We start from the raw sequence: 27,364 nt of genomic DNA on the forward strand, positions 1-27,364 counted from the left end.
AGCTATTCTGCGGCAGCAGCTCGCGTAGAAGAACCAGAAGAACTTACAACCATACACAACTATGTGCTGGGACTTTGAGGGTGGGGGAGAAAAAAAAGGAGGAAGATCGGCGACAAATGTTAGCTTAGGGCAAATCTTCCCCTGCAAAAAAGAAAAAAAAATCGAACAAATAAATGGGTGCAGTGAGGTATTGCAGACGTACTGGCTTTGGCCATGCCAACCCGGGCGAGGAGAGGGAGCAAATTTGGGAGTAGGGGGCAGTAGGAGCACAGAGAGAGGAATCCCTTAGAGCCGGGTATGGGGAGCATCTAGTCCCATGGCTGGAGCTGCAGATGGTTGGGGCGCTTGTGGAGGTGACATGGCGGAAAGTTGAGGGGAGTCCCCAGGGTGCCCCTTGAGCACAAGAAGGGGAGGTCATCCTTTGGGCACAAAGAGTTGGGGCCTAAGTGAGGGGCAAAGATGAAGGGAACTAAGGGAGAGTGAGCAGGGACAAGGGAGGGGCTGTGACCACGCCGCGAGGCTCCGTTGAGGGTGGACGCCTGTGCTGATGCTAGAGCCAAGTGACCCAGTTGGCTGATTCTCCCCAGCAGTGCTCCTCACGGAGGACAGAGAATTTGGACAGCTGGGGTGGGGCATCAAACTAACGGTTCTGGTGGGTGAGTGAATTGAGGCGACTGTGCTGGAGCAAGAGGGCAGGAGAGGACAAGATGCGGGGTGGGAGGTGAGGTGGCCCTGGTCTGGGCCGGCAGGGCGGGTCTGGGGAGGTACTGCTGTGAGGGGGGCCCCTGTCTACCTTTGTCATCGTGTCTCCCCAGGGCCTAGAGCAGAGCCCGCCACGTAGCACGCCACCGACAAATGGTGGTGGAGTGAATGAATGTTTGTGCACCAGGTCCTGTACCAGCTGTGGGGACACATGCCAAAATGTCTCATCCCTGTCCTTGTATTCTAGAGGGGACACGAAGCTCCATTCAGTGGTGTGGTCAGGGCCTCTGTGGGGCAGCGCCCAGTGTGCTACGGGGGCACTGAGGAACGGCTCCCCACACGGGTGTGGGGTGTCGGGGCAGAGCCCAGGGGAGCAGCGCACGAGGGAGAGGCCTGAGAAACAAGTTGGAGGTGCGTCGTGGCGGGTGAGGGGTATCGAGGCAGGTGTGGGGGAAGGAGAGAGACAAATGCTTCCTGGGGGTCTCATGGACTTTGCTCTGGGGGGACCCACAGCAGCAGGGCAGAGAAGGTGGGCGGGAGCCGGGAGGGCCTCGTGCAGGGAGGAGGCACGAGGAGTTTGGACTCTGAGGGCTATGCCTGGTCAAAGGGATTTCACATCGAGGTGATCTGGCAGCAGGGCCCCGGGTGGCCTGAGAGGTTCCGGGAGGAAGGAGCGAGTCCTGTTTTACTTGACTGAGTCGGAAATGGTCTTGGGTGACGAGAATCGAGCTGGAGGCAGGGGCCAAAGTCCTCAGTCAAGCTGACAAATGTCTGGACGTGGGGAGGACAGCTCCACAGTGACCTGGGAAAGGGGCCCTGCAGGCCTGGGGCAGAGGCAGTGAGAAGATGATGGGGGGCAGGGGAGGCAGGGGGTCAGGGGTGGAGGAGGCGGGCGAGGGGGGACGGCTCTCAACAAAGCAGAGGGGAAGACGGTTTTGAGGAAAGAACCAGAGCGGAACCGCGGCTGTAACCACTCTGGATGTGGGATGGGCTCCTTGCCAGCTGGGCGTGGGCAATGTCACCCCTATTTTCCTCGGTTCCCCTTGGATCTGGCTCTGCCCCACCTGTGTGTCTGGCATTGGATACCGTGGTCCACTTTAAGGTGTTACTGTTAGTGGGCTCCGTTCCTTCCCTTCCTGGCCACATCATCGCCACTGTTCTCTCAGCCACATGGTGCCACATGGTGGTCCCTGGCCCTGACCTCAGGCTGGGGCTCCGGGGGCTCCTCAGTCTCAGTGTCCAGCCCCCACAGGTACTCATGCAGGCATCCGCATCAGGCGTCCAGCTGTCTCAGGCTTGGCCTGCAAGTGGGGACCTGCCCTCTGCCTCACGCCCAGGCCCATCAGAGCCCCCGGTTCCCTTGGGCAAGGAGAACCCGACCTCAGGAACTGGGAGACCTGGTTGCTGGGGTGATGGGGAAAAGAAAATATCTTTTATCATTCATCCTGAGCCAGCGGTAGAAATACAACACAGCTGATTCTTTTTAATTTATTAAGACAAAATTCACATAACATAAAACTAATACTTTTAAAGTGTACAGTTCAGTAGCTTCTGGTACATTCACAGTGTTGTGCAGCCTTCACTTTGATCTTGCTCTGGAACATTTTCATCACCCCCAAAAAGATCCAGTACGGATTAAACAGTCATGCCCCATTCCCTCCTCCTCGGCCCCCAGCAACCACCAATCTACTCATCTCTACGGATTTACGTATTCTGGATATTTCATATAAGTAGAATTATATGATATTAGCCTCTGTGCCTGATTTCTTTCACTGAGCATGATGTTTTTGAGGTTCATCCGTGTTGTAGCGTGTGTCAGACCTTCACTCTTTTCTCTGGCTAAAGGACATTCCACTGTATGGATGGTCCACCCTTGTTTATCCATTCGTGCATTGATGGGCATTTGGGCTCTTTCCACCTTCTGGCTGTTGTGAACAGTGCTGCTATGAATGTGCGGGTACAGGTATTTGTCTGGGCCCCTGTTTTCACTCCTTTGGGCACAGACCTAGAGGTGGAACTGCTGGGTCACATGGTAATTCTGTGTTTATGTTTTTGAGGAACTGCCAGACTGTTTTCCACAGCAGCTGCACCCTTTTACATTCCCACCAGCAAGTTAGGAGGGTTCTGATTTCTCCATATCCTCACCAGCACTTATTTTCCATTTTTTGGATTACAGCCATTCTAGTGAGTGTGAAGTGGTATCTCATTGTGACTTTGATTTGTTTCTCCTTGATGACTAATGGTGTCGGGCATCTTTTCATGTGCTTATTGGCTATTTGTATCTCTTTTTTGGAGACACGTCTATTCAAGTCCTTTGTCTATTTTTAAATTGGGTGTCTTTGGTTGAGTTGTAGGGGTCTTTTTATCTTCGGGATACTAGACCCTAATCAGATCTATGATTTGCGAATATCTTCTCCCCTTCTATAGGTTGTCTTTTCACTCTCTTGACAGTGTCCTTTGATGCATAAAAGTTTAAAATTTAGATGAAGACCCATTTATCTTTTTTTCTTTGGTTGCTTGTACTTTGGGGGTCATATCTAAGATGCCATCACTAAGTTTAAGGTCAAGAAACCCTTATGTTTTCCTCTAAGAGTTTTATAGTTTAAGCTCTTATATTTAGCTCACTGATCCATTTTGAGTTAAGTTTTGTATATGGTGTGAGGTAGGGGTGACAGCTGATTTCTCAGCTTCTCTTGCCATATGACACTGACAAGGGGCCTCCGTGGACGTGGCGCTGACCCCTCCCCTCATTCCCCCTGCCCTGACACAGGTAGGGCATGCCCCTGGGATGCTGCATGGAAGGGCCCTCTCTCCCAACCCTGTGGCTGGCACCGAGTGGTGGAGCCAGGCAGGTTGGGAGCAGAGAGCAGAGACTGGAGGGGAGAAGAAAGTCTCCAGATTGCGGGATGGCCCTGAGCCATTGATCAGGGCCTCAGGCTCCTCCCTGCTTCGCCTGGTTCCCTCATCCCTCTCCCTCGGCCAGGTGGGAGCCCGCACAGGAAGCATGAGCTGGAAGAGAGGGGCAGAGAGGTCGCCATCCTCTGCCTCTTTCTCCCTCTGGGGTGTGCTGTGTGTGATTCTTGGATGTGCCTGTACCCCAGATAGGTCTCCCCTGAAGACACAGGTGACAGCCACTCAGAAGCAGCCTCTACTGAGGCCCTCATTTAAGCTCTTTATCCCAGCGTGGCAGAAATCTCTGGAACCAGGAACTTTCCTCTAGAGAAAAGATAAGACGTGGAATGTGTCGATGACTTCTGGGCTCTTTGGTGGTTGGGTAGGTGATGTGCCAGCTGTCGTGAGAACAGCAGCTCCCCATGTTGGAGAGACAAGTGAGGAGAGGTGGGGAGCAGGGACCAGCCTAACCTGGAGACATGAGCAGGGGGCAAACCCCCCAGGGCCTGGGGGCCGTAACCAGGGCAGGGCTTGTCCTGAGAGCACGGAGAAGCCACCAACTGGCCCCTCCATGATCTGACATGTGGGTAAAACACTGCCCCCGCGCTGGCTGGGACGGCTGGCCTCGGGCACTGAGCTGAAAAGGCTGGTTTCTCTCATCGAACTGAGCTGGCTGGCTGCCCTGCCAGATGTGGGCAAATCAGAAGCCTGCTGAGACTCCTCCCACCCAGAAGGGAAAGGTGGGGTGGGGCTTAGGCAGGGGCTGGGCATTTACCTGGCTCTGATCCTGAGGTCTGAGCTGTGCTTAGCTTCTGCCAAGCTGACCTCCACCTCTACCCCTGGCCTCTGCCTCCAGGCACCTGTCCTGTGGGTCCTCGGAGGAGCCATGGACCCCAGAGGTGAGCAGGGAGGGACAAGGGCTCCAGGAATGGGGCTGTGGGTATCTCCACGGCCATCTGACCATCTGGCTGGGGCTTCCCCACTGCACTAGAGCCAGAGGTCCAGAGCCAGCCTTGGCGAGGATAGCTGGGCGGAATGGGAGCAGAGAGGGTCTGGGGAGCTGCGTTTGTGTGCATGTGGGCGGTGGTCTTGGGCAGGGATGATGGCGCCCAGGGAAGTAAGACAGACAGGATGTGGCCAGGGCGGTGTTAGTGTGGAGGGCAGACCCTTGGGGGAGGTGTTCTGGCTTGACCTGTAAAGCTGCCTGCGCAGCCCTCCTGCCCAGTCCTCCTGCCCAGCCCTCCTGCCCAGCCCTCCTGCAGGTGGAAGCACCTCCCCCGTCCCCTCTCCCGGCCTCGCTCTTTTCTTTTCTCTGCTTGTCTGGGCCCCAGAGGGCAGAGCCAGTGGTCAATGAGGAGATTTCCTCCTGTTATGAAGCCTGCCTGTGCTAGAGAGGGTCCGGGGCCCCTCAGGGGAGCTTTGATACAGCCAATGCCTGGAGGAAGTGGGGACCCAGGGCACCTGCTGTGGGGTTTCAGGGGTCAGGGAGGAAGAAGGGAGAGAAGGAGGAAGTGAGCCAAGTGGAAAGGAGTCTCCTGTGGACACTGGCTGGGTCCCGGATGTCATCAATCCTGCCTGGTAGCTGGCCCAAGGTCACACTGTGAGGCTGGGGTTGGAGGGCAGAGGGGAGGAAGGGAGAGAGGAGGGGAGGGAACGAGACAGGCTGTGGAGCTCTGCAGGCAAGTGGAGTGCCCGGCGTCTGGAGGCCACAGAACCTGGACAGAAGGGGCATTAATGGGCCCCTTTCCGCGGAGGGCCCAGTGCAGTAAGGCCTGCAGTGTGCACAGCAGAATGGCGGAGTGGCTGGTCAGCCTGCTCAGAGTTCCTGCCCAGGGCCACCCCGCAGCCAGCTGCCCCTCCTCAGAGTGACCCAGCGGGTAAAGATGGGGCCCTCGCCTCCGTGTATCTCCTGCGCGCAGGACCAGGCACTGCTCATTCGCCTTCTCATCTGTGGCCTTTGCAAGGGCCTGGCACGCAGTGTGGCCTCAATGAACCTTCTAGAATGGCAGTCTGAAGTGTGTGCCCAGCTTAACAGATGTGAACCTGGCTCTGTGGGCCTGACTCCCTGGGCACCACCCACAGCTGGGGTCAACCTCAGCCCCTGGAGTCTGGCCTTCCTCGACCGGAGAAGGAAGGCAGGAGCTTTGGGGGCTCCAGGCTTTTCCCGTCCTCTGCTCAGCCCACCCCCCTGAGAGCAGGAGGAAGTGGCTGGGCGGGTCTAGTGAGGCAACAACAGAATAGATTCCTCTCTCCTTTCTCTCCTGGCTCCTGGGACAGGGCCTGGCTGTGGGGGCCCTGCCGGAGCCTGTGAGGAGGGGGCAGAGGGGAAAGGGGATTCGGTGGTCCTTCAGGGAGTCAGGGCTCAGCCCGGGCAAGACCCAGGCACCGGGGAGCCACTGGGTGCCCGGCGGAGGGCATAGGTCTCCCTGGAAGAGAGAACCAGAGGCAGTGGCCACTTCTTTTTCTGATGTTTAGTCATCAAAATTCTCTTTCCTTGATAGCAGGCCACCAGACTGGCCTGGCTTGGGCTGGGCCTGGGGCAGGGCTCCCTGAAGAAATCTTGTCCCCAAACAGGCTGGGAGGAAGGTGCTGGGGGTGTTTTTGGTTCAGTTTTGCCCTGGTTTCCTAAATTCCTGTGCTCTGATCATCTGCTCTTCATGACGGAAACAGAGAGGCCCTTGCGTGGGTCGTGGGTGGTGAGTGGTGAGTGGTGGGAAAGGCTATTGACTCACAGAGCCAGCCGAACCTCACAACCCACCAGGCACGAGAAACAGTGAACAGAACCCAGGCACTCCCATGAGGGCACAGCACCCCCAGTGTGCCCCTGAGACTCGGGCTTTCCTCATCCCCTGGAAGGTGGTGACCATGGCTCCAAGGACAGTTATGAGTTGGTAGGGTCCGCCAGGGGTGTGTGTTGGTTCTGATGCCAAGCGTCCCAAAGGAGACAAGGCTGGAAGCCACAGACTTGGCCATCCCGCCCCCCCCCCCCCCCCCCCGCAAAGCTGCCCCTCTGTTTAGAGACCAGGCAGTGACAACCCAGCTCCAAAGGCCTGGTAGGGTGACTGATCCATCCCAGTTTGCCTAGGCTCGCCCTGGTTTTAGCACTTTAGTCCCGTGTCCTGGGGGCTCCATTGGTCAAATGCAAACTGGGCGGGGGGTCACCCCGGACCTGGGTTTGGGCCCTAACATTGCCGTGAATTCTACATGACCTTGGGCAAAATTGTTCCTTCTTCCGAGGAAAGTCCCTCCCCAGCCTGACCTCCTGTGATGATGCATCGCGTCGTGCAAGGATTACCCCTGTGCTCTCCTCTGCAAAGCCCTTTAGTCCCTCCCCCTCCCCTGACACTAAGCAGATGTTTTCAGGGAAAACATTCAGGGAGGCATAGAGAATGCCTGAGAAACTTTGGATCTTGGATATAAAAAAAAAAATTGCTGTTTTAAATTGCTTCCCTGATTAGTAACTAATCAAATGTTCTCTGTTCTTTTGATCTCATCTGTCAGCAGCAGCCCAGGGACACATTTGGGTGTGTGTTTTCATATGCAGAGCAGCCTTTAGGAGCCTGCCAAGAAAGTGCAGCCTTAGAAACCTCCTCCCAGACCCAGCCGGAACCCCCACCCCCCACCCATGCTCGCGTCTCACCGTCAAACACCACTTTGGCACCATTTCCCGTCCTGCCCAGGTGCCTTCCAGACCACTCCCCAGGGCCTGGCGCTCCAGCCCCCGCTCTGTCTGGGGGTGGCCTCTGCTCCCCCCACACGCCCCGGATCCTCGGACTCCCAGCGGGTTCCTGCTGACGCTGTTTCCACGGTCCCTTCCCCTGACCCTGCCCTCCTGCCGCGCCACTCCTGCCTCTCTCCCCTGTGTGTCTGGCCTGCTGGCCCCTGTCCAGCCTGCCTCAGCGCTCCCTCCCTTCCTGGGCTCGCTTCCCGGTCCAGGATGTGCTTGCCTCACACCTTTTGCATCCTGAGCTCCTTGCACGTCGACAACCGAAACAGTGAGCTGATGGGACTTGCGGGCTCACCTGGGTCAGCTCGCTCTGTTTCAGAAGCGTGCGAGAAGTGGGGGGGCTCAAAAAGTCAGCTGGAAAGTTCCAGAACCCAGACCAACCCCCAGCCCTGATCTACAAGGCGTGGGCTGAAAGGATTCGACCCACAGCTGTCTGCTGAGCTCCTACTATGTGCCAGGCACTGTCCAGAGAGGGAACAAGAGAAATGTGAGAATATACCAACTGTGCCCCCTGGGCCGGGTGGATACCACACAGGGCAGTGGGAAACTGACAAGCAGAACAATAGTCAGGTATAGTTGAGTTGACACAAGCTAGCCCAGCTCTCAGCACCCTGCCCGGTGGATCAGGGGAAGGCTGACTTCTGACGCCAGCTGCCCCACATGCTGGAGATGGGAGCAAGGGGGGCACCCTGCAGTCAGGAAGCGGCCTTGTTGGACAGCGGCCACCTTCAGCCTGTGCTCCCATCAGCTAGCTCAGGCCACTGAGTCCCCTCAGGAAGAGGACATGAGCCTCCAGGCCCATCCCATTTGTCTGCCCATCCTTTTTTTTTTTAATTATTATTCTGGTAAAATACACATAACAAAAAATTTACCATTTTTAAGTGCACAGTTCTGTGGCATTAAGCACATTCACATCGCTGTGCAGCCATCCCCACCATCCGTCTGCAGGACTCTCATCTTCCCAAACTGAAACTCTGTCCCCATGAAACACTCACCCCATCCCCTCCCCCAGCCCCTGGCACCACCATCTCACTTCCTGTCTCTGTGGGTTTGACTCCTCTAGGGACCTCATATGAGTGGAATCCTACAGGAATTGTCCTTCTGTGACTGGCGTATTTCACTTGGCATAATGTCCTTGAAGTCCATCCATGTTGTACCATGTTTTGGAATTTCCATCTTCTTAAAGGCCGAATAATATTCCATGGTGTGTATTTTTTCTTTATCCATTCATCCATTGATGGACTCTTGGGTTGCTTCCACTTTTTGGCTCTTGTGAATAATACTGCTATGAACACAGGTGTGCCAATATCTGTTTGAGTCTCTGCTTTTACCTTTTTTGGGTATATAGCCATATGTAGAATTGCTGGGTCATATGTTAAATCTATGTTTAATTTTTGAGGAATTGCCATACTTTTATTCCACTGCAGCTGCACTGGGGACACATTTTGAAGGCAGAGCAGACGTGGTATGCTGGTGAATTGGACTTGGAGTGGGAGGGAAAGGAAGTATTAAAGGTGCCTTTTTCTCTAAAGGGGAGGTGAGAACTGGGAGGGAGCTGGGGGGGGAGATGTCACAAGAAAAATGTGAATGAAGTATAGACATGACACTCTGTTGCATTCCTCTTGTTTCCGTCCTGCTCTGATCACGGCCCTTCCTCCCTGCTCACCTCGTCCAGCACGCACCTTACCTGGGCAGGGCTCGGCCAGCACCCACTGCTCGTCTAACAGGTGGACACTGGCGTCTCGGTATAATCTTTATTTGCATTGCTCTTACTATAATGAGGCTGAATGCCTTTTAACATGAATTGTTGCCTCATATCCTTTGCCCTTTTAAAAAATTCAACTGCTGCTCTTATTTATTATATTGTAGGAGCCATTATTAAGGGAATCAGGGCTTTCCGTGATATAAGTTGCAAACCTTTTTTTTTCCAATTTGTTTCTTTTCATTTTTTTTTTTTTTTAACCATGCATAAAATTTTCATCTTTGTTGGGTCATATTTATTTGTCTTCATTTGGGGCTTAAAAACATCCTTTAAAAACAAAATCTTTTGTCAAACTTAGAAAGGCTTTCCACTGTTCAAGATTTAAAAATATCTCTCTATATTTTATTCTGGTTTACTTATATTTTTATTTAATTTTATTATTTTTGAATAGGTAGTACACTTATGTGGTTCCAAAATAAAAAGGATGCTTCCAGTTATACACTGAGAAGCATCACTTCCACTCAGTCCCTGCCGGCCTCTTTCGCAGTCCCAGCTCCCAGAGATAACCATTTTTATTCATTTCTAGTGCAGACTTTTAGGTTTATTATGTAAATATAAGCAAAAATGATTAAATATCCTCTCACCTCCTTTCTCATACAAAAGGTAGAATATTATTTGTACCGTTCTGGACTTTGCTTTAAACATAACCCATGTGTCCCAAGAGCAGCCCCAGTCTTTTTTCACAGCAGCAGACCCCCCCTGTGCTGGACACCACCCTCCAGTGAATCAGCCCCCTATTGGTGAATACCAGCATTGTTTCCAGTCTTTTCTCTTACAAACAAAGCCTTTGTGACCAGCCTTCTCCATCTGTCATTTCACACGTGGGCAGGTGTCTGCAGTGTAGATCCCAGAAGTGGGTTTGCCAGGTCAGGTGCTAAGTGAGTCTGGCTCTGGGTAGATACTGCCAGATCCCCTTCATAGGGGGTTCTATCCTTTTCTACTCCCTACAGCAGTGTTTCTCAGCTTTCCTCCCCCGCCAATTACGGCACAGTAAGGAGAAAAATTAGACTGAATTTAAATAGTCTCAAAAGAGAAATATTAAATACTAAGGCATAAGACTTTGTTGAGTAAGGTTAAGCTTTGGAAGGCCACAAATTGTTAATATCTAAGATTTTTTTTCACACCCCCAATTGTCACCTTCTTAGGGATGATATCGCTCCCTCCCCCTCCCTACTTCTGCCTCTGCCCCGAGAACGCATGCTCCACACCAAGGTTTGAGCGCCCACTCCTCAGTCTCCCCTGGAGAGCGTCTAGTCACGCTCTTGCTACTATCGCCGTCTCATGGTGAGAAGACGTATCTCACTGTGGCTTTTTTTCTCTAAGCAGCTTCAGGAGTAATTGACATACAATAAACTACACATAGTTAATGTATATTGTTGGATATATTTTAACATTTGTGTACAGCCGTGAAGCCATTGCCACAATCAAGATGAACATATCCACCACCTCCAAAGGTTTCCTCCCGCCCTTCTGCAGTCCATCCCACCCTCCTCCACCCGTGCCGTACAGGGCCACCGTTGGTCTGCTTTTGGTCACCACAGACTAGTTTGCACTCTAGAGTTTCATACAAAAGGAATCGTACATAATTATTTTGAGATTCCTCTATGCTGTTGAGTGTATCCATAGTTCATTCTTTTTGCTGCTGTTTAGACACACCTCAATTTGTTTATGCATTCATCTGTTGAGGCATATTTGGGTTGTTTCCAGTTTTGGGCTACGACAAAGCGGCTGTGAACATGTGTGTACAAGTCTTCACGTGGACATGCTTCTGTTTCTCTGGGAATGACTGGGTCGTATGGTAGGAAATGCCAAACTGTTTTTCGAAGTGGTGGTACAATCCTACATTCCCACCACAAGCGTGTGAGAGTTCTGGCTGCTCCACATCCTCACCAACATTTGACATGGTCAGTCTTTTTAATTCTAGTAGATATGTAACGGTATCTGATTGTGATTTTAATGTACATTTCCCTAATGACTAATGATGTTGGACATTTTCTGTGAACTTTTTTACCATCTTCATATCTTCTTTAGTGAAGTATGTGTTCAAATCTTCTGCATATATATATATATATATATATATTTTTTTTTTTTTTTTGGTGGAGTTTGTTTTCGTGTAAGTGAGTTTTGAGATACAGCTCCTTTGTTAGATATGTGATTTGGAAATAATTTTTTCCTAGCCTGGCTTCTCTTTTTATTCTCTTAACTGTGTCATTCAAAGAACAGAAGTTATTAATTTTGATCAAGTCCAATTTACGAATTTTTTCTTTTGTGAATATTGCTTTTGGTGTTGTATCTAAGAAATCTTTGCCTAATCCAAGGCCATAAAAGTCGTATTCTGTTTTCTTCTAAATGTTTTATAGTTTTAGCTCTTTTATTTTTCTTTGACTCATTTCAGTTAATTTTTATGTATGAAATGAAGTTCATTATTTTTGTGTGTGGCTAGCCATTTCTTCGGGCGTCATTGCTGAAGAGACTCTTCTCTCTCCACTGAATTGCTTTTGTGCTTTGTCAAAAAATTAATCGATTGTGTGTGTGTGTCTATTTCTGGACTCTGCTCTGTCCCATTGGTTGGTTTGTCTTCCTTGATTTCGCTAACTTTCTAATAGGACAGGACTTAAAATTAGGTAGTCTTTCAAATTTATTTATATTTTTCAAAGTTATTTTGGCTACTATAGGTCCTTAGCATTTCCATATGAATTTTAGAGCTCAGTTTGTCAATTTCTCCAAAAAAACCTGCTGGGATTTTGATTAGAATTATACTGAATCTATAAATTAACTTGGGGAGGTTTGACAGCTGAATGATATTAAGTCTTCTGATCCACAATCATGGTAGATCTCACCATTTTTAAAGCCTGTTTTAATTTCTCTTAGCAATGTCTTATAGTTTTCCCTGAACAGGTTTTGCACATTTTTTGGTTAGAGTTATTTGACAAAGTATTTCATACTTTTTGTACTATTCTAGATGGTGTTGTTTTATTAATTTCCATTTCTGTTTGTTGGTTGTTAGTACAGAGAAATAACAATTGATTTTTGTATATTGATCTTGTCTCCTGCAGCTTTGCTAAACTCACCAACTCACTTATTAGTTCAAGCAGACTTTTTTGTAGATTCCCTTAGATTTTCTACGTGGATGAACATGTTGTATGGGAATAAAGACAAATCTGCTTTTTCCTTTCCAACCTGGATGCGTTTATTTTTCTTTTTTTCTTTTGGCCAAAAGTTTACAGTTATTAAATGCAGAAGAGTGGGTCAGCTATGAGCTTCTCCTCCATGACTAAAAGCAGAACCTCCTAGTTTTCTTTTATACACATTACATATGGTTAGTAAGTTCATTTCTAGGCATTTAATGGTTTTTATGGCTATTGTGAATGTTTGTTTTATTCCTATTACCAGGAGTCAGCAAACGTTTTCTGTGAAGGGCCAAATAGGAAATGTTCTAGGGCTTGTGGGTCATGCAGTCCCTGTCACAGTTATTCAACTCTGCCACTATAGTGCCATGCAGCCCATAAACAATCCACAAACAAGTGAGTACAGCTGCATTCAAATAAGAATTTATGTCAAAAAACAGGCAGGGAAACAGATTTGGCCCACAGGCTGTAGTTAGCTGATTCCTGCTATTACATTTGTTAATTAGTTATTGCTGGCATATAGTGTATAAGAAAGCTGTTATCATTGTACAGCTTATATATCATGCATCTGGCTAAATTATTAAAATCTTTTATAAGTCTTAGCTGGGTTTTTTTTTTCCCAATTACTTCTCTTGAAATTTCTAGATAGATAATCACATCAGTGGTTAATAATAATAATACTTTCATTTTTTCCTTTCTAATAGCCCTGTTGACTTTCTCTTTTCATTCCCCTTTGAGACCTGTCCAGCTCTCGGGGTCATGGTAAACAGGGAGACCAATCTGCGGTCTGGATCTAGGTCATCCCAGGCCAGCTCATTTAGGGCACAGGAGTGGGAGCTTCTCCTTGGCCCTCTCCTTGGTTTCCTCCATTCAGCAATGCTGGCAAGGTGGTAGAAATGTGTACACAGGTTGGCTGGTCCCCAGAAGTTCTCCTGCCTGAAGGTTTGGATTTATACTGTCCCCCAAACCACTCTTCTTTGGGTTCCCTCTGTATTTCCACACAAGACATCCACTCAGGGGGTCTGTACCATTCTCCGGGTGGTCCCGCAGTGTGGCCTACTCCCGCGACCTCCTCAGGCATGACTACTTCCCATGGTGTCACTATGTCATTGCACCATGGAGAAGGGGCTTGGTGTCCTGGGCCACCCCTCAAGCTTCTGTGTCCAGTGTTGTCATTGTCACTTATTTGTAACTAGTCTGGTTGTGTTTCCTCTTTGACCCAAAGTTATTTAGAAGAGTAATTTTTTCCTTTTTTTGGTGTGGTTCATTTTGTTTATTTGTTGTTGCAATCCTTTAATTGTTCCTTTCTAGATTTACTGTTTTTTAGTCAAAGGATATGACCTGTGCTGGTTTGGCATCATAAGCCCTCACACTGGTGTTACCAGATACATACCCAGGTTCTTTACCTGCCACACAAGAGGGGCCAAATAAAAACTGGAACGCCAGGCTTATGGCAAGGAAAAAGTTTTTATTTCAGGTGATGTCAGCCGGGCGACAAGAGCTCTCAAATTTGTCCCATCTCCCTGAAAGATGGGAGGCAAGGGGTTTTAAAGGTGGTGAGGAATGTGGCTGCTTGTAGGGAGGGGGAGCCTGTGGCCTTGCCGACTAGTCAGTGCTTTCCCATCAGCCTGCATTTGGCCTTGTGAGGCTGCTGGCAGGGAGGAGGAGGCGAGATAAGGGAATTGCAGGTGGGTGTCCTTCAACCGTCTCTGTCTCCATGGTGGATGGTGGATTCTCGGGCCAGGAAGCCAAGGAGTTGAGGTCTGAGAAGCTTTAGCTTCTTGATATCAGTTTCCCTGTAACAAACCTCAAGAACTAGTAACTAGCCAGAACTTCAGTGTGTAACAATTTATTACCTCCATTTGCCTTGTGGAATTCAGGTATACAGAGGCTAAAACAACCAATATCTACATGTGAATGGACCCTAAAGAAGCAGGGAAGGGGAATAAGTGGTTTTTGGTTTTTAACCCCATATATGCTGGATTCAACATAGGGGAACTGATATCAAGGCCGGCATCAATTCCCCCCCTACTGTATGTTCATTCCTCAATCTTGAGGGATTAGGGGCAACAATCGATCTAGCTACTTCATGCTGAATTGGGGCATAGATCTGGGTTAGAGGAATGAGACTGTTTAGCACTCATTTGGAAATATTTTTTTGTTCCCAGCTTCAGGTTGGCATTTTGTATTATTAGAACTTTTGTACCTTGTTTAACAGTTTTGGAACAACATCTAAAGATACATAAGTATCTGACCAGAAGGATAAGAAGAATAGACAACCCAAATTTTAACAGTCCCTGAAAAATAGACTTAATCCCTTGGGAAATCCAAGAAAACAGTCCTGAAAACCAGTCTGGACCTGGTACCTCTGTGGATACCTGCTGATAAGGGACATAGGTTGTTTTATTTCATTGAATCAGTCTCTTAGTAAGGCGATGATGTAGGTGGGCTCCCAAAATTAGGCCTATATTGTGTAAGCAAGTAACCAGGTATTTAATAAGAAGCATTTTTAGAGAAACAAAAAGAAAAAAACAAGGTTAATGGTTGGAGCAAATAATAAACCAGTTTCTGAGGACAGGGGGCAGCCAGTCAAAAAGATTTCTAGATGTCAGACTCAAAGCATCTTTTGCAGTTTGAAATGTCTCTGATGATGTCATCGGGTATTCAGGTATCTTTCTGAGTGGCTTACATAGTAACAGACATGAATCTCTCTTAAGTTTATATCAAGTCCTCCAGCTTCAGTTTGTAAGGCTTCAGGGAAAAGGGCAGATTCAGTTCCCAAGTATTCCAAATGAAAATGATGGAAAAAATGGAAAATGTTAGTTTGGAGATTTGTAGCCAGATATTTCAGGAGACTAGAAGAATTCATGATCCAGCCCAGTAAACAGATAAAAACCTCAAAGACAATTAACAGAACCAGAATCCAACATCCACAAATATGTATTGTAGTTTCTATTGAAACATAATTTTTCTTTCTAAAATCACCCTCATTTTTACCAAAGATAGTCAAATTAAGACTCATTGGTTTGTAAAAAAAGTCTAGTTTTAATAAACTTGGCCCAATTATTTACATAAGTACAGCAAGAATAGCAATTGATTATGGAGGCTCTTTTAAATCTGCTTTGCTGGAACTTTTTATAAGGAATCTCAGATTGAACTTTAAAGGCCTCTCGAGGTCAGGAAAGCCAAGCCAAGGACTCATCATCAGACTTTCCTGTCATACCTACAGATTTGGGTGAATTCCTCTCTTCTTTTGTGGTTCTCCAAAATATTGAGGTTCCAGGCACCTGCCAGATAAGTGACCTTCCTTACTTATCCATAAGGTTGCTATGTGGGAATGCTGTAAATAAGGTACCAGGCCAATATTTCCAAGTGGATTTATACCATAAAGTCCAATCTTTATTCCTCAAAAGCTGTCTGGTCATATCCAAGCCTGTATATATATTTTTAAATATGATGCTCCAGGCAAAGCTTTGGTAATATAAGTAATGTTTCCAATTGTGTCCTGTTATAAGGTGAACAGATTTTTTTGAACTTATGCAAACAATTATATTGCCATGAAGTAAGAATGTTCACTTACTAAGACTTTCCAAATTCTGGAGGGATCAGGTAGGGAGAAAAAAATAAGTGCTTCAATTCTGCTTACAAATTGCTATATGTCATGATTCCCTAAGACAAAAGAAAAAACTTTTCCTTAAACCTGAAAAAAACAAAACATTAAAAAAATCAGCAATATTTTAAACAAAAAGTTACATAAATTATAATTATCTTTATCAGTTCATTTAGTCCCATGATAGCAATTCTTGATCTTCTGTTAGCAGTTTCACGAAGTCATCCGTTTCTCAGTTAGAATTCTGTAACTTCTTACCCCGTTCAGTTTTATAATCTGAAAGTTTACCAGAAACCTGTATTCTAGAGTGTCAGAGTCCTTTCCATGAATTTCTCTGAAGATGAAACATATTTTGCAAAAGCATCAGAGTAAAACAACTGTCTGCGAACAAGACCCCAAAATGGCAACTGACAAAGAAATTTGGTTAATTCTGTGACATACAACATTTTAAAATAATAACCAGAATTATGACTGATAACCAGGACAGATCGGAATTTTAGTAATGTTATATAATTTTAAAACACCTATGTTGATGACATTTACCAACATAATATCATAGGTTCCCATGAAGCAATATTTAGCTATCCATTTTTTTGTGTGTGTGTGAGGAAGATCAGTCTGAGCTAACATCTGACGCCAATCCTCCTCCTTTTGCCGAGGAAGATTGGCCCTGGGCTAACATCCGTGCCCATCTTCCTCTACTTTATATGGGACGCCCCCACAGCATGGCTTGACAAGTTGTGCGTCAGTGAGCATGCTGGGGATTCGAACCTGCTAACCCTCGGGCCACCGCAGCAGAGCGTGCGGATTTAACCACTGCGCCACTGGGCCAGCCCCCTCCTCATTATTTTCTATGTTCTGGGATATATGAATAATCTTGAACTTTGTTTTTACTCATAAAATCTGTGGAACTTAGTGTAATTTATGGCAGTGTGGGGGATCAGAATTGGTCACCCCAAAATATTTCTCTTTGCCTTGATTGTTATTATTATTTTTTGGTGAGGAAGATTAGCCTTGAGCTAACATCTGTTGCCAATCCTCCTCTTTTTGATGAGGAAGATTGGCCCTAGGCTAACATCCGTGCCAATCTTCCTCTACTTTATATGTGGGATGCCTGCCACGGCATGGCTTGATAAGTGTTGTGTAGGTCCCTGCCCAGGATCCCAACTGGCGAACCCCAGGCCACTGAAGCAGAGCACATGAACTTAACCGCTATGCCACCAGGTGGGCTCCTGCCTTGATTATTTTTCAGAACAAAAGACTCTGAAAGAAACTTTGGCCTTCTACCTAACTGCCTAAAAGAATTTAAGATAGAAGGCCTGTTCCAGGAAGGAGCTAATACCATGAGATAACTACAGTATAATGTAAAACAGGTGTGATAAGAAAGGCACCAACAAGCCCATCTTATCAAAATTCTGTCTCTTGGGCCCCATTCTCAAACATTAGCTTTTCCATGGCCATGTGAATTGCCTTCCTCCCCTCTGAAATCCCAAACCCCCACCCCCAACATCCTCCTTTGTCTTTACCTGGAGATAGTATTTAAGATGAGAAGCTCCTCCATTTTGGCGAGTTACTCAGTTTTTCCTGAGTTTCTCCCATGTATGCGTGTTATTAAACTTTGTTTGATTTTCTCCTGCTAACCTGACTTTTTAAATTATTTGACCAGCCATAAGAACCTTAAGAGAAAGGGTGGAGGGGGATTCTCCCTCTTCCCCAACAGCGGTAAATGTTTGATGAGCTTTTCTGTTTCCTTCCATGGTACATACAGTTTCTTCTATTGTAATTTATTCAAGTTTCTACTTCTTCAGTCAATTTTGATCGTTTATATTTTCTTGGAAAATCTTCTATTTCATATTGATTTTCAAATTTGTTGGCAAAAAGAATGGCATAGCAATTCTGAAATAACTTTAAATCTCTATATCTAAAATTATATCTTCTTATTTCTTTTTTTTTTCATTTTTATTTATTGTATTTTTTTCCCCCAAAGCCCCAGTAGATAGTTGTATGTCATAGTTGCACAGCCTTCTAGTTGCTGTATGTGGGACATGGTCTCAGCATGGCCGGAGAAGCAGTGCATCGGTGTGCGCCCGGGGTTCTGAACCCGGGCCGCCAGCAGCGGAGCGCACGCACTTAACCGTTAAGCCATGGGGCCGGCCCAATATATCTTCTCATTTCTAATGCTGTTTATTTGCGCTTTCCTTTTTTCTGATCTTCTTACACAAGTATCAGAGATTATCTGTTTTATTTTGTTTTTAAAAAGAAGCATCTGGCTGACTGTTTGTTTATTAAATGGTAGTTTAGACTTTTATGCTTATTATTCCTTTAATTTTATTTTAGTTTATTTTTTTCCAGAATTCTTGAGTAGAATGCCTGGTTAACAGGGTCATTTATTGGGAATGGTACTTGTTTCTGAGAAAAGCAGATGGCTTTGACTTTCTTTTTGAGTCAGGTGCAAGTTGCATCCATTAGGCATTTATATCCAGTGTCCACATTGTCACTCATTTCTAAATAGTCTGCTTTTATTTTCTCTTTAACTCAAAATTATTTAGAAGAGTAATTTTTAAATTTCCAAGAAGTTAATTTTGTTTCTTGTTAGGTTGTTTGTTCCTAGATATATAGTTTCGTAGTAAGAATAAAATGAGCTGTACAATTTCAACTTTGGGGAATTTGTTGAGTTTCTTTTATTGCTTACTGATGGGTCATCCAAAAATTTTCATGGGCAGTTGAAAAGAATGTACACAAAATGGTACAAACACTTTGGAGAATGTCTGTCAATTTCTTATAAACTTAAATGTACATCTACCCTATAACTTTTAATTCTACTCCCTGGCATTTACCCAAGAGAACTGAAAATATATCCACAAAAAGACTCCTGAAGAATGTTTATATCAGCATTAGTGATAACAGTCCCAAACTGGAAACAATTCAGATGTCCACGTAGGGGAGGAAGACAATTTCTCTACCCTTTAGGTCCTTCTGGCTGGTCTAAGAATTAAATTGACATGAGACAGAATAACAGGAGAAAATCAAACAAAGTTTAATAACATGTATACATGAGAGAAACCCAGGAAAGCTGAGTAACTCTCCAGAATGACCAAATCCCGCCACCTTAAACACTATCTTCAGCTAAAGACAAAGCAGGGTGTTGGGGGTAGTGATTCTGGTCTTCAAAGGGGAAGAAGGCAATTCGCATGGAAATAGAAAGGCAAATGTTGGTTGAGTAGACAGAACTTTCATAAGAGTGGGCTTAGCAAGGACTCTCCCAGTCTACCATACCCAGTTATCTACAGCCATGGCCTGTCCCAGGGACAGGTCTTTTATCTTAAATTCTTTTAGGCGCTTAGGGGGAAGGTCAAAGTTTCTTTTAGAGCCTTTTGTTCTTAAAAATAATCAAGGCAAAGAGACACATTTTGGGGTGGCCAATTCTGACCCCCGACATCACCAACAGAGGAACAGAGAAGCAAACAGTGGAAGACTCCTCAGCAATGAGAAGGAATGAATTACGATGTATGGAGCACACGGATGAGTCTCTAAAACACTGAGCCAAAGAGACCAGACGCAAAGGGCGCAGACTGTCGGATTCCATGTGTGCACGGTCCAAGCACAGGCAGAGCCCCTCCACGGTGACGGTGATGGAGATCAGAAAGTGGTTGCTTCTGAGGGGGCGGCAGTAGTTGTCCGGAGAAGAGACAGGAGGAAACTTTCTGGGGTGATGGAACTGTTCTTCATCCTGTTACAGGATGCAGGGGCTCCACCTTGGGCAGGATTGCCGGCGCTCCGCCAGGAGGGGAGCTCGGTGGGGCGAACCTGCTGGGTGGGACTCCAGGGGCGCGCACCAGGTGGCCGGGGCCTGCGGGCGCGGGGACAAGCGGCTCTGCCCCGGCGAGCGCGTGGGGCGGGGCGGGCTGCGAGGGGCGCACGGCCTCACTGGTGCCTGTTGAGGAGCCCCCGCCCCCCGCCTGGCTTAGGTCCCAGGGACCCGGGATTTCCTCCCGGCCTCCAGCGTCGGCGCCTGCGCCCGGCTGTCCTCGACGGGTCCGGCCTCGAGGCCTCCCGGCCGCGGGCGGCGTGGGCGCCTCGGGGCCAGGGGACCCGCCTCACCCCGCCCCCCGGAGGCCGGGGGAGCCGCGGAGGGGCCGCGAGGCGGCTGCCGTCGGACGCGGGACGTGGCTGAACTGCTGGCGGACACAGGCTGGTGAGTGGCCGTCCCGAGGTCCCCAGGAGGAAGGGCCCCGGTGGGAAACCGCCCACCGCGCCCGAGGGCTGGGGCCTCCTGAGACCGTCGTGCTCGGGACCCGCTGGCAGGGTCCTCGGGTCTGGTCCGGGGAAGGTCGGGTGGCCGTGCGGACGCCGGGACTCTCCCGCGGCCCGCTTTCCACACCCCCGCCGTTCCCTGCGCTGGGCCTCCCGGAGCTGACCGCCTGGGGCCCGGCAGTGGGGTCGTGGGCAGCCCTCCCGCCCCCTAGAAGGTCCCGGGGCGGCTCATCGCGCCAGCCCAGCCTTGGCCGTTTGTCACGGTCACCTGGGCACCTGCTGGGCCTGGAAGAGCTCCAGGCTGGCCGGGCGGAGGTGCCTCCGGAAAGCGAGGGGGGCAGTTCGCAAGTGCTCTGGCGCCGAGGAGGGAGGGCAGGACGCAGGGTCGCTCCGGCACGGGGTGGGCTGCAGGGCTGTGAACAGGGCTGGGAAAGGGGATGGGAGCCAGGGCTGAAGTGGCCGCAGGGGGCAAATACCCCTTCATTTAGAGGTCTGTTGTGTCTACACGTTTGGTTGGTGCAGGCGAGCATTAAATAGAGCAGAGGGGCCTTACCTAGGTTTGGAGGAGGAGGGCCAGGCGGGCTGGCTGCCCTGGAGGGGAGGGCAGGAAGAGTGGAAAATTATCAGGAACAAACCACGTGAGTGTGGTGGCAGTCACGGCCCTGCCCTCCACGACACTCACGATTGTTAGTGTTTGCTGTGAGCCAGCACACTGCTCGGTGCCTCTGACCCTTTAGGAAACTCTGGGAGGTGAGTGTTCTTCCCATTTTCCCCAGGGAACTGGTTTCGCCAGATCTAGGCCGCTGCCCTGGTCACACAGGTAGGAAGGGGCAGAGTGGAATTCGGAATCCAGGTCTGACTGCAGAGGTGGGCCTCTTCACCTGCTGCGGGTGGTCTCTGGTCCCTCCCTGACCCTCCTCTGTGATCCTCCTTTCTTTTGCTGCTGTTGTTCCTTTTTTTCCTCTCCAAATATTTTGACAGTTTTTTGTACAATAAACAACACATGAAGGGTACAGTTCGATAAGTTTTGACCCGTGTAGATGCCTGTGGAGCAGTCGCCCCAGTCAAGGTAATGAACACATCTGTGTCCCCAGCGTCGCTCATGCCTGGGGTCTGACACTGTTTCAGTCAGCCTCAGGCTATAGGGACCGTGTTTTACTTGCTCTGGACCCTCCCCTTGGAGGACCAGGGACTCTGCCGTTGGTCTCCATACCCCCTGGGTTCCAGCAAAGTCTGGCCCATGACTGACCAGATGCAAACTCAAGGATTAGGAAGTTCAGGTCTTTTGAGAAACCTGGGAAACTAACTCCCATTCCCAGGCTCACATTCATTCATCTGTTCATTCAACCAATATTGTTAAACACTTGATAAGGAACAGGAGGCCTGGTGCTGGGAAGGACCCCTGCCACAGTGAGGCAGGTGAGGAGGTGGCCTTAGAGACGTGAATGGAGAGAAGCCCAGTGTGTGAAAATCTGGGGGATGAGCGTGCCAGGGAGAGGACCCGGCACAGGGGATGGCCCTGCCCCAGAAATCAGTCAGGTGTGTTAGAGGAGAGAGGGAGGGCAGGGCGAGGCGGGAAGGCGACCTGGAGAGCCTTGGAAATGACAGTAAAGGACGAAGTTGGCCAGTGGCAAGGTGGCTGCTGTGTGGGTGGCTCCTAGGAGATGCTTGACTCCTTCACGCCAGACCTGGCTCCCTAGAGGCCTGACAGCCACATTTAGGAGTTCTGGAAAAAGGCTGCACATTGGGCGCTGGCTCTGCTCTCCTTGTGGCAGGTCCCCCCCTCCGACAACCGGGAAGGATTGGAGCAAACATCTCACTCCAAATGACAAGCATAACTTCTAGTCAGTCTCTCCTGAGCCCTGCTCAGAACACACTTCATATTTCTCTTCCTCCAGCCTCAAGCCAGTGATCTCTTATTGATGGCGTTTGTTTTTTAAACAGCTTATCATTTACATACCATAACATTCACCTGTTTTAAGTGTACTATTCGATTATTTTTAGTCAATTTACAGAGCTGTGTAATAAATTTTAGAACTTTCCCATCACCCCCCAAAATTCCCTGGTGCCCATTTGCAGTCACTCCCTGTTCTGATCTCTGCCCTTTCTCTCGGAGTAACGTCCTCACGGTTCATCCATGTTGTAGCATGTATCAGCATTTCATTCCTTTTTATGGCTGAATAATTCCATTGTGGGGATACACTTGTTTATCTGTTCATCTGTGGATGGACATTTTGGTTGTTTCCACTTTTTCGTCTTCTCAACAACACTGCTTTGAACATTTGTGTACAAGGCTTTGTGCGGACATATGTTTTCATTTCTCTTGGGTCGATACCTAGCAGTGGAATCATTGGGTCAGATGGTAAATATATGTTTAACATTTTAAGAAACTACCAAACTCTTCTGCACAGTGGCTTTACCGTTTTTCATCCCCATCAGCAGTGTGAGGTTCCAGTTTCTCCACATCCTCACCAACACTTGGTATAGCCATTCTTGTGGATATGAAGTGTTATCTCCTTGTGGTTTTCATTTGCTTTTCCTTAATGATTCATGATGTTGGGCATCTTTCCATGTGCTTATTAACCATCTGAATATCTTCTTTGGTGAAATGTCTGTTAAAATTTTTTGACTTTTTAAAAATTGGAGTATTTGTCTTCTTTGTTGAGTTTTAAGAGTTCTTCATATTCTGGATACCTCTTCCTTATCAGATATACGATTTGCAGATATTTTCTCCCCATCTATAGCTTGTCTTTTCACTTTCTTAATGGTGTTTTTGAAAAGTTTTAATTTTGATGAGCTCCAATTTAACATTTTTTTTTTATCGTTTGTGGTTTTGGTGTCATATGTAAGAATTCTTTGCTGAATTCAGAGTCACAAAGATTTAGTCCTATGTTTTCTTCTAAGAGTTTTCTAGTTTGTGCCTTTCAAGAATTTGTACATTTCATCTAAGTTGCCTAAATTGTTGGCAAACAGTTGTTAATAGCATTCCTTTAAAATCTTTTTTAATTTCTGTGAGATTGGTATTGGTGTATCCTCTTTCACTCCTGATTTTAGTCACTTGTGTTCTCTCTCTCTCTCTCTTTAAATTTGGTCAATCTAGCCACAGCTTTGTAAATTTTGTTGCTCTTTCCAAAGAACTAACATTTGCTTTCATTGGTTTTTCCCTTTATGTTTTCTATTAACTGATTTTCACTTTAATCTTTATTATTTCCTCCCTTCTGCTCACTTTGGGTTTAATTTGCTCTTTTTTTCTTTTTGTAGTTCTTAACCTGAAAACTTAGGTATGATCTGAGATTTTTCTTTTCTAATCTGGGTATTTACAACTATAAATTTCCCTCTAAACATGGCTTTAGCTGTGTCCCATAAATTTTGGGATGTATGCTTTCTTTTCTCTTCAGCTCAGAATATTTTTTGATTCTCTTCTTTGACCTCTTGGTTATTTGGAAGTGTGTTGTTGAATTTTCACATATTTGTGGATTTACCAAAGCTCCTTTGTTATCGATTTCTAATTTCATTCCATTGTGGTTAGAGATCATACTTTGTATTATATCAATTCTTTTAAATTTATTGACACTTGTTTTGTGACCTCATATATGGTGTGTCTTGCAGAACGTTTCACGTGCACTTGAGGAGAAGGTATATTTTGCTGTTGTTGGGTGGAATGTTGTATAGATATCAGCTAGGATAATCTTGTTAAGTCTTCTGTATCTGCTGATTTCCTGTCTAATTATTCCATCCATTATTGAGAGTGGAGAAGGATCTTGAAGTGTCCAACCATTAGTGTTGAATTGACTGTTTCTCCCTTCAGTTCTGCCAGTTTTTGCTTCATGTCTTTTGGGGCTAGGTTGTTAGGTGTACGTGCATTTGTGTTTGTTACATCTTCCTGATGGGTTGACCCTTTTATCACTGTAAAATGTTCTCTTTGTCTCTAGTAACATTTTTGGTCTTAAAGTCTATTTTGTCTGATATCACTATTGCCGCTCCTGCTCTCTTTACGGTTACTGTTGGCATGGTGTATCTTTTACTATCCTTTTACTTTTGACCTATTTGTGCTTTTTTCCCTAAATATGTCTTGTGTAGACAGCTGATATTGAAGTTTTTTTTCTTAAATTGAGTGTGACTATCTCTGCCTTTTGGTTAGAGTGTCTAATCTATTCACATTCAGTGTTATTGTTGCTGTGTTTGGATTTCCAGCTGCCATTTAGCTATTTGTTTTCGGTATGTTTCATGTTTTTTTGCTCTCCTGTTCCTCCTTTACTGTCTTCTTTTCTATTAAATAGAAATTTTCTAGTGTGCCATTTTAATTAATCATAAGCCACAATGATAGCACTACACACCCTCTAGAATGACTAAAACTGAAAAGATCAACTATCAAGTGTTGACAAGAATGTGGAGAAACTGGAAATTGCTCATGGGAATGGAAAATTCTACAACCACTTTGGAAAACAATTTGGCAGTTTCTTACGAAGTTAAATATATGCTGAACACATGACCCATCCCTTCCACTCCTAGGTATTACTTGAGAGGATGGAAAATTTGTGTCCAAAAATATACCTGTACATAAATGTTCATAGAAGCTTTGTGCTAGGCCCAAATGGGGTGAAAACCCAAAATGTCTGTCAGCAGGTGAAAGGATAAATTGTGGCGTGTCAACACGGGAGGACTCCTCACAATAAGAAAGAAATGATATATGCAACAGCGTGAGTGAATCTTAAAAACCTGATGCTGTGTGAATGAAGCCAGATAAGAGAGTGTGTACTGTATGAGTCCATTGAGGAGTGCTGGAAAAGGGAAGTCTGTACCAGCAGAAGCAGATCAGTGGTTGCCTGGGGCAGGGGTGTGTGGTGTTTGACTGCAAAGGGGCAGGCGGGGACTTTCTGGTGATGGGAATGTTGCGTATCTTGGCTGGGGTGGTGGTTCCATGCGTGTATACATTGGTGAAAACTCATCAAACTGTGTACCTACAATGGGTATGTTTTATTGGGTATATATTAAACCTCAAACTTTAAAACTTTAAAAAGTTAAAAAACTTTTAACTTTAAAAAGTTAAAAAAAACAACAACATGGAACAATTTTTCAAAATGGAAGGGAAATTATTTCCAACCTAGATTTCCCTACAGACCAACTATCTAGAAATTAAAAAAATGAGAAAATTCATTTAAGACATGTGAAGGCTCAAATTTTCCCTTCCATGTTCCTTGGTTTCAGGAAAATATTACAGATAAATTGTTCCATGGGCATCGGATTTAGAAATGTGGAGGCAAAAATAGATGAGCATTGTAAGATCAGATAACAAGTGAGAGACCAGTTCGTTGAAGGGGCTGATTTGGGGGAAGGGGGGCCAGGGAGGTGCTCTTTTCGGTTGGAAGCATGTAGTATATTTGAAATCTTGACCTTGTGAATATATCACTTTCATAAACATAAAACTCACCATAAAACAAAGACTAGTGATTGTTTCCAAGTACGTGAGCTACAGGGGCTGTGAAATACTTGGCGGAGGGGGGTCACTTGCTCCCGGAGGGGTGTTCTGGTCAGTGTGGGCCCGGCCCCCTTGACGGGAGGGTCAACAGGGGTCCTCCGGTGTTCATTTCAGTGTGGTCATTTCAGGCTCCAAAGAAAGAGGTGCTCGGGGGAAAGAGGCTATCGGGGGAAGAGGCTCGGGGGAAAAGGGAGCGAGACTTACTCTGGGCGTCGGAGGGAAGGCCTGGGCCATGTGCTGGGAGGAAGGAATCCCCTGTCCTCTCTCTCTGCCTGAGAGAGGAGAAACCGATCCTGGATTGGGCCCTAGAGACACTCCTGTTATGCTCAAAACACCACCAGCAAGGGGAGGGGTCCCTCTCAGGGTCTGACGTCTGAGTGGAGAAGAGAGAGGTGGGCCCGGGGACAGGGAGAGAGGAGTGATTGGTTCCCACTGCTGTTTTTCAGGAAAACCAAAATGCCACTCGCTTCGTCCTGTCACGTTTTTCCTGATCACGCTCGTCTTGGTCTTCTTTGGGTAAGAAACACGCGTGGCCATTGAGGCCTGCCAGCTCGGGGAGAAGCAGCAAATCACATCCTCATGGGCACCCTGAGCTGCCCTCCCCCCGCACCCCCCCCAGTGTCACAGTAGTGATGGCAGGACTGATGACAGCGAGCTCACGGCTCCGGCCGGGCTGCCCGCCTTCACACACACCCTGTTACTGAAGCCTCACCGTTTGAGTGAGCTGTCTCCCCCGAGGTCACACGTGGGGAGTTGGGGGCGAGGCCAAGGAACACCCCTGAGCTGTGTGGCTGGGGAGTGGGGAAGGCCGCTTGGGAGCCATGCTGTTAGCCTCTTCCAGCTGGAGAAGGTGCTGGAACTACAGAGTGAAGTCATGTGGCCGCTCCACTGAGGGCTGGGTTCACTGCCAGGAATTGCTCCCTGAGGCAGCCTCGGGGCTGTGCTGGCCGTGCACAGAGACCCACTACAGCTGCCATAGGGGCTCAGACGGGAGCACTGTCCACAGTGACCACCCCTCCTGCCACCTCCATGACATGTGACGAGTCGCCCGAGCTTTGGGGAGTTGCTCCGCTCTGCCCGAGGCCTGGCAGCCACGTCAGGGAGCTCGGGGCTCACCACATGGGCTCCGGCTCCTGCTTTTCAGGGGCTGATGGACAGGCCATCCAGCTCTGCCCTCCTCAACAGTGGCCTTTGGTGGCTCTCCCCACAGCGCCGGTTTCCTGAGCCCGAGAAGCCCGATGCTGGGGAGCAGGCGAGCAGAGGCAGGGTGAGTGAGGGTGAAGGATGGGGTCACGCTGCCGTGACAGCCAGCTCGAGGACTGGCCAGGTGCTGGGGGGCGGTGGGGGCTGACACCTTGGTGGGTCTGGACCTCCTCCTCTTCCCTCTCTCCGCTCTGCCCAGAGCAGCTCGGCCGCTTCTGTGGCCTTGAAGGATCACCTGGGCAGCACTGACTCCCACGGGTCTGGCTTCAGCCTCAACCTCCCACCTCTTGGGTCACCTGTGTGTCCCACGAGTGACCTCCTGCTCCTCCTATTTAGTACATGGCCTTGCCTCCCACCCCAGGGACCCAGGCAGAAACCTGGGGATCGTCCTTGACTCTTCCTTCATCCACACCCCACACTGCTCAGCCCCAAACCCGTCCGTCCTGCCTGGAAGCACCTCTCTAGCTTGTGTCTGTGCTCTCCCTGCTGCTCTGGGTGAGGCTCCCCTCTTCTTTCCAGCAGCCTCCATGCTCTTCTCCCTGCCCTCTGCCCCGACCCCGTTCTCCTCCATTAGCCAGAGTGATCTTTTCGGAACATAACGTATGAA

At 47.9% G+C, this 27,364-nt stretch overlaps 1 protein-coding gene across 1 annotated transcript in view; it reads left to right on the forward strand.

Annotated features, from left to right (window-relative positions):
* The first annotated feature begins 4,412 nt into the window (after positions 1–4,412).
* The window catches only part of LOC101407140 (ABO, alpha 1-3-N-acetylgalactosaminyltransferase and alpha 1-3-galactosyltransferase), a 29,439-nt gene continuing 6,487 nt past the window's right edge, over positions 4,413–27,364 (forward strand). The window contains exons 1-3 of the mRNA XM_014781968.2: positions 4,413–4,493; positions 26,001–26,070; positions 26,765–26,821. Coding sequence (XP_014637454.2) covers positions 4,481–4,493; positions 26,001–26,070; positions 26,765–26,821 — 140 coding nt within the window. The 5' untranslated portion in view covers positions 4,413–4,480. The remainder of the gene's footprint in view (positions 4,494–26,000; positions 26,071–26,764; positions 26,822–27,364) is intronic.

Source organism: Ceratotherium simum, chromosome 29 (genome assembly GCF_057802395.1).
Source record: "Ceratotherium simum simum isolate JZ-2026a chromosome 29, ASM5780239v1, whole genome shotgun sequence".
NCBI classification, from domain to species: domain Eukaryota; kingdom Metazoa; phylum Chordata; class Mammalia; order Perissodactyla; family Rhinocerotidae; genus Ceratotherium; species Ceratotherium simum.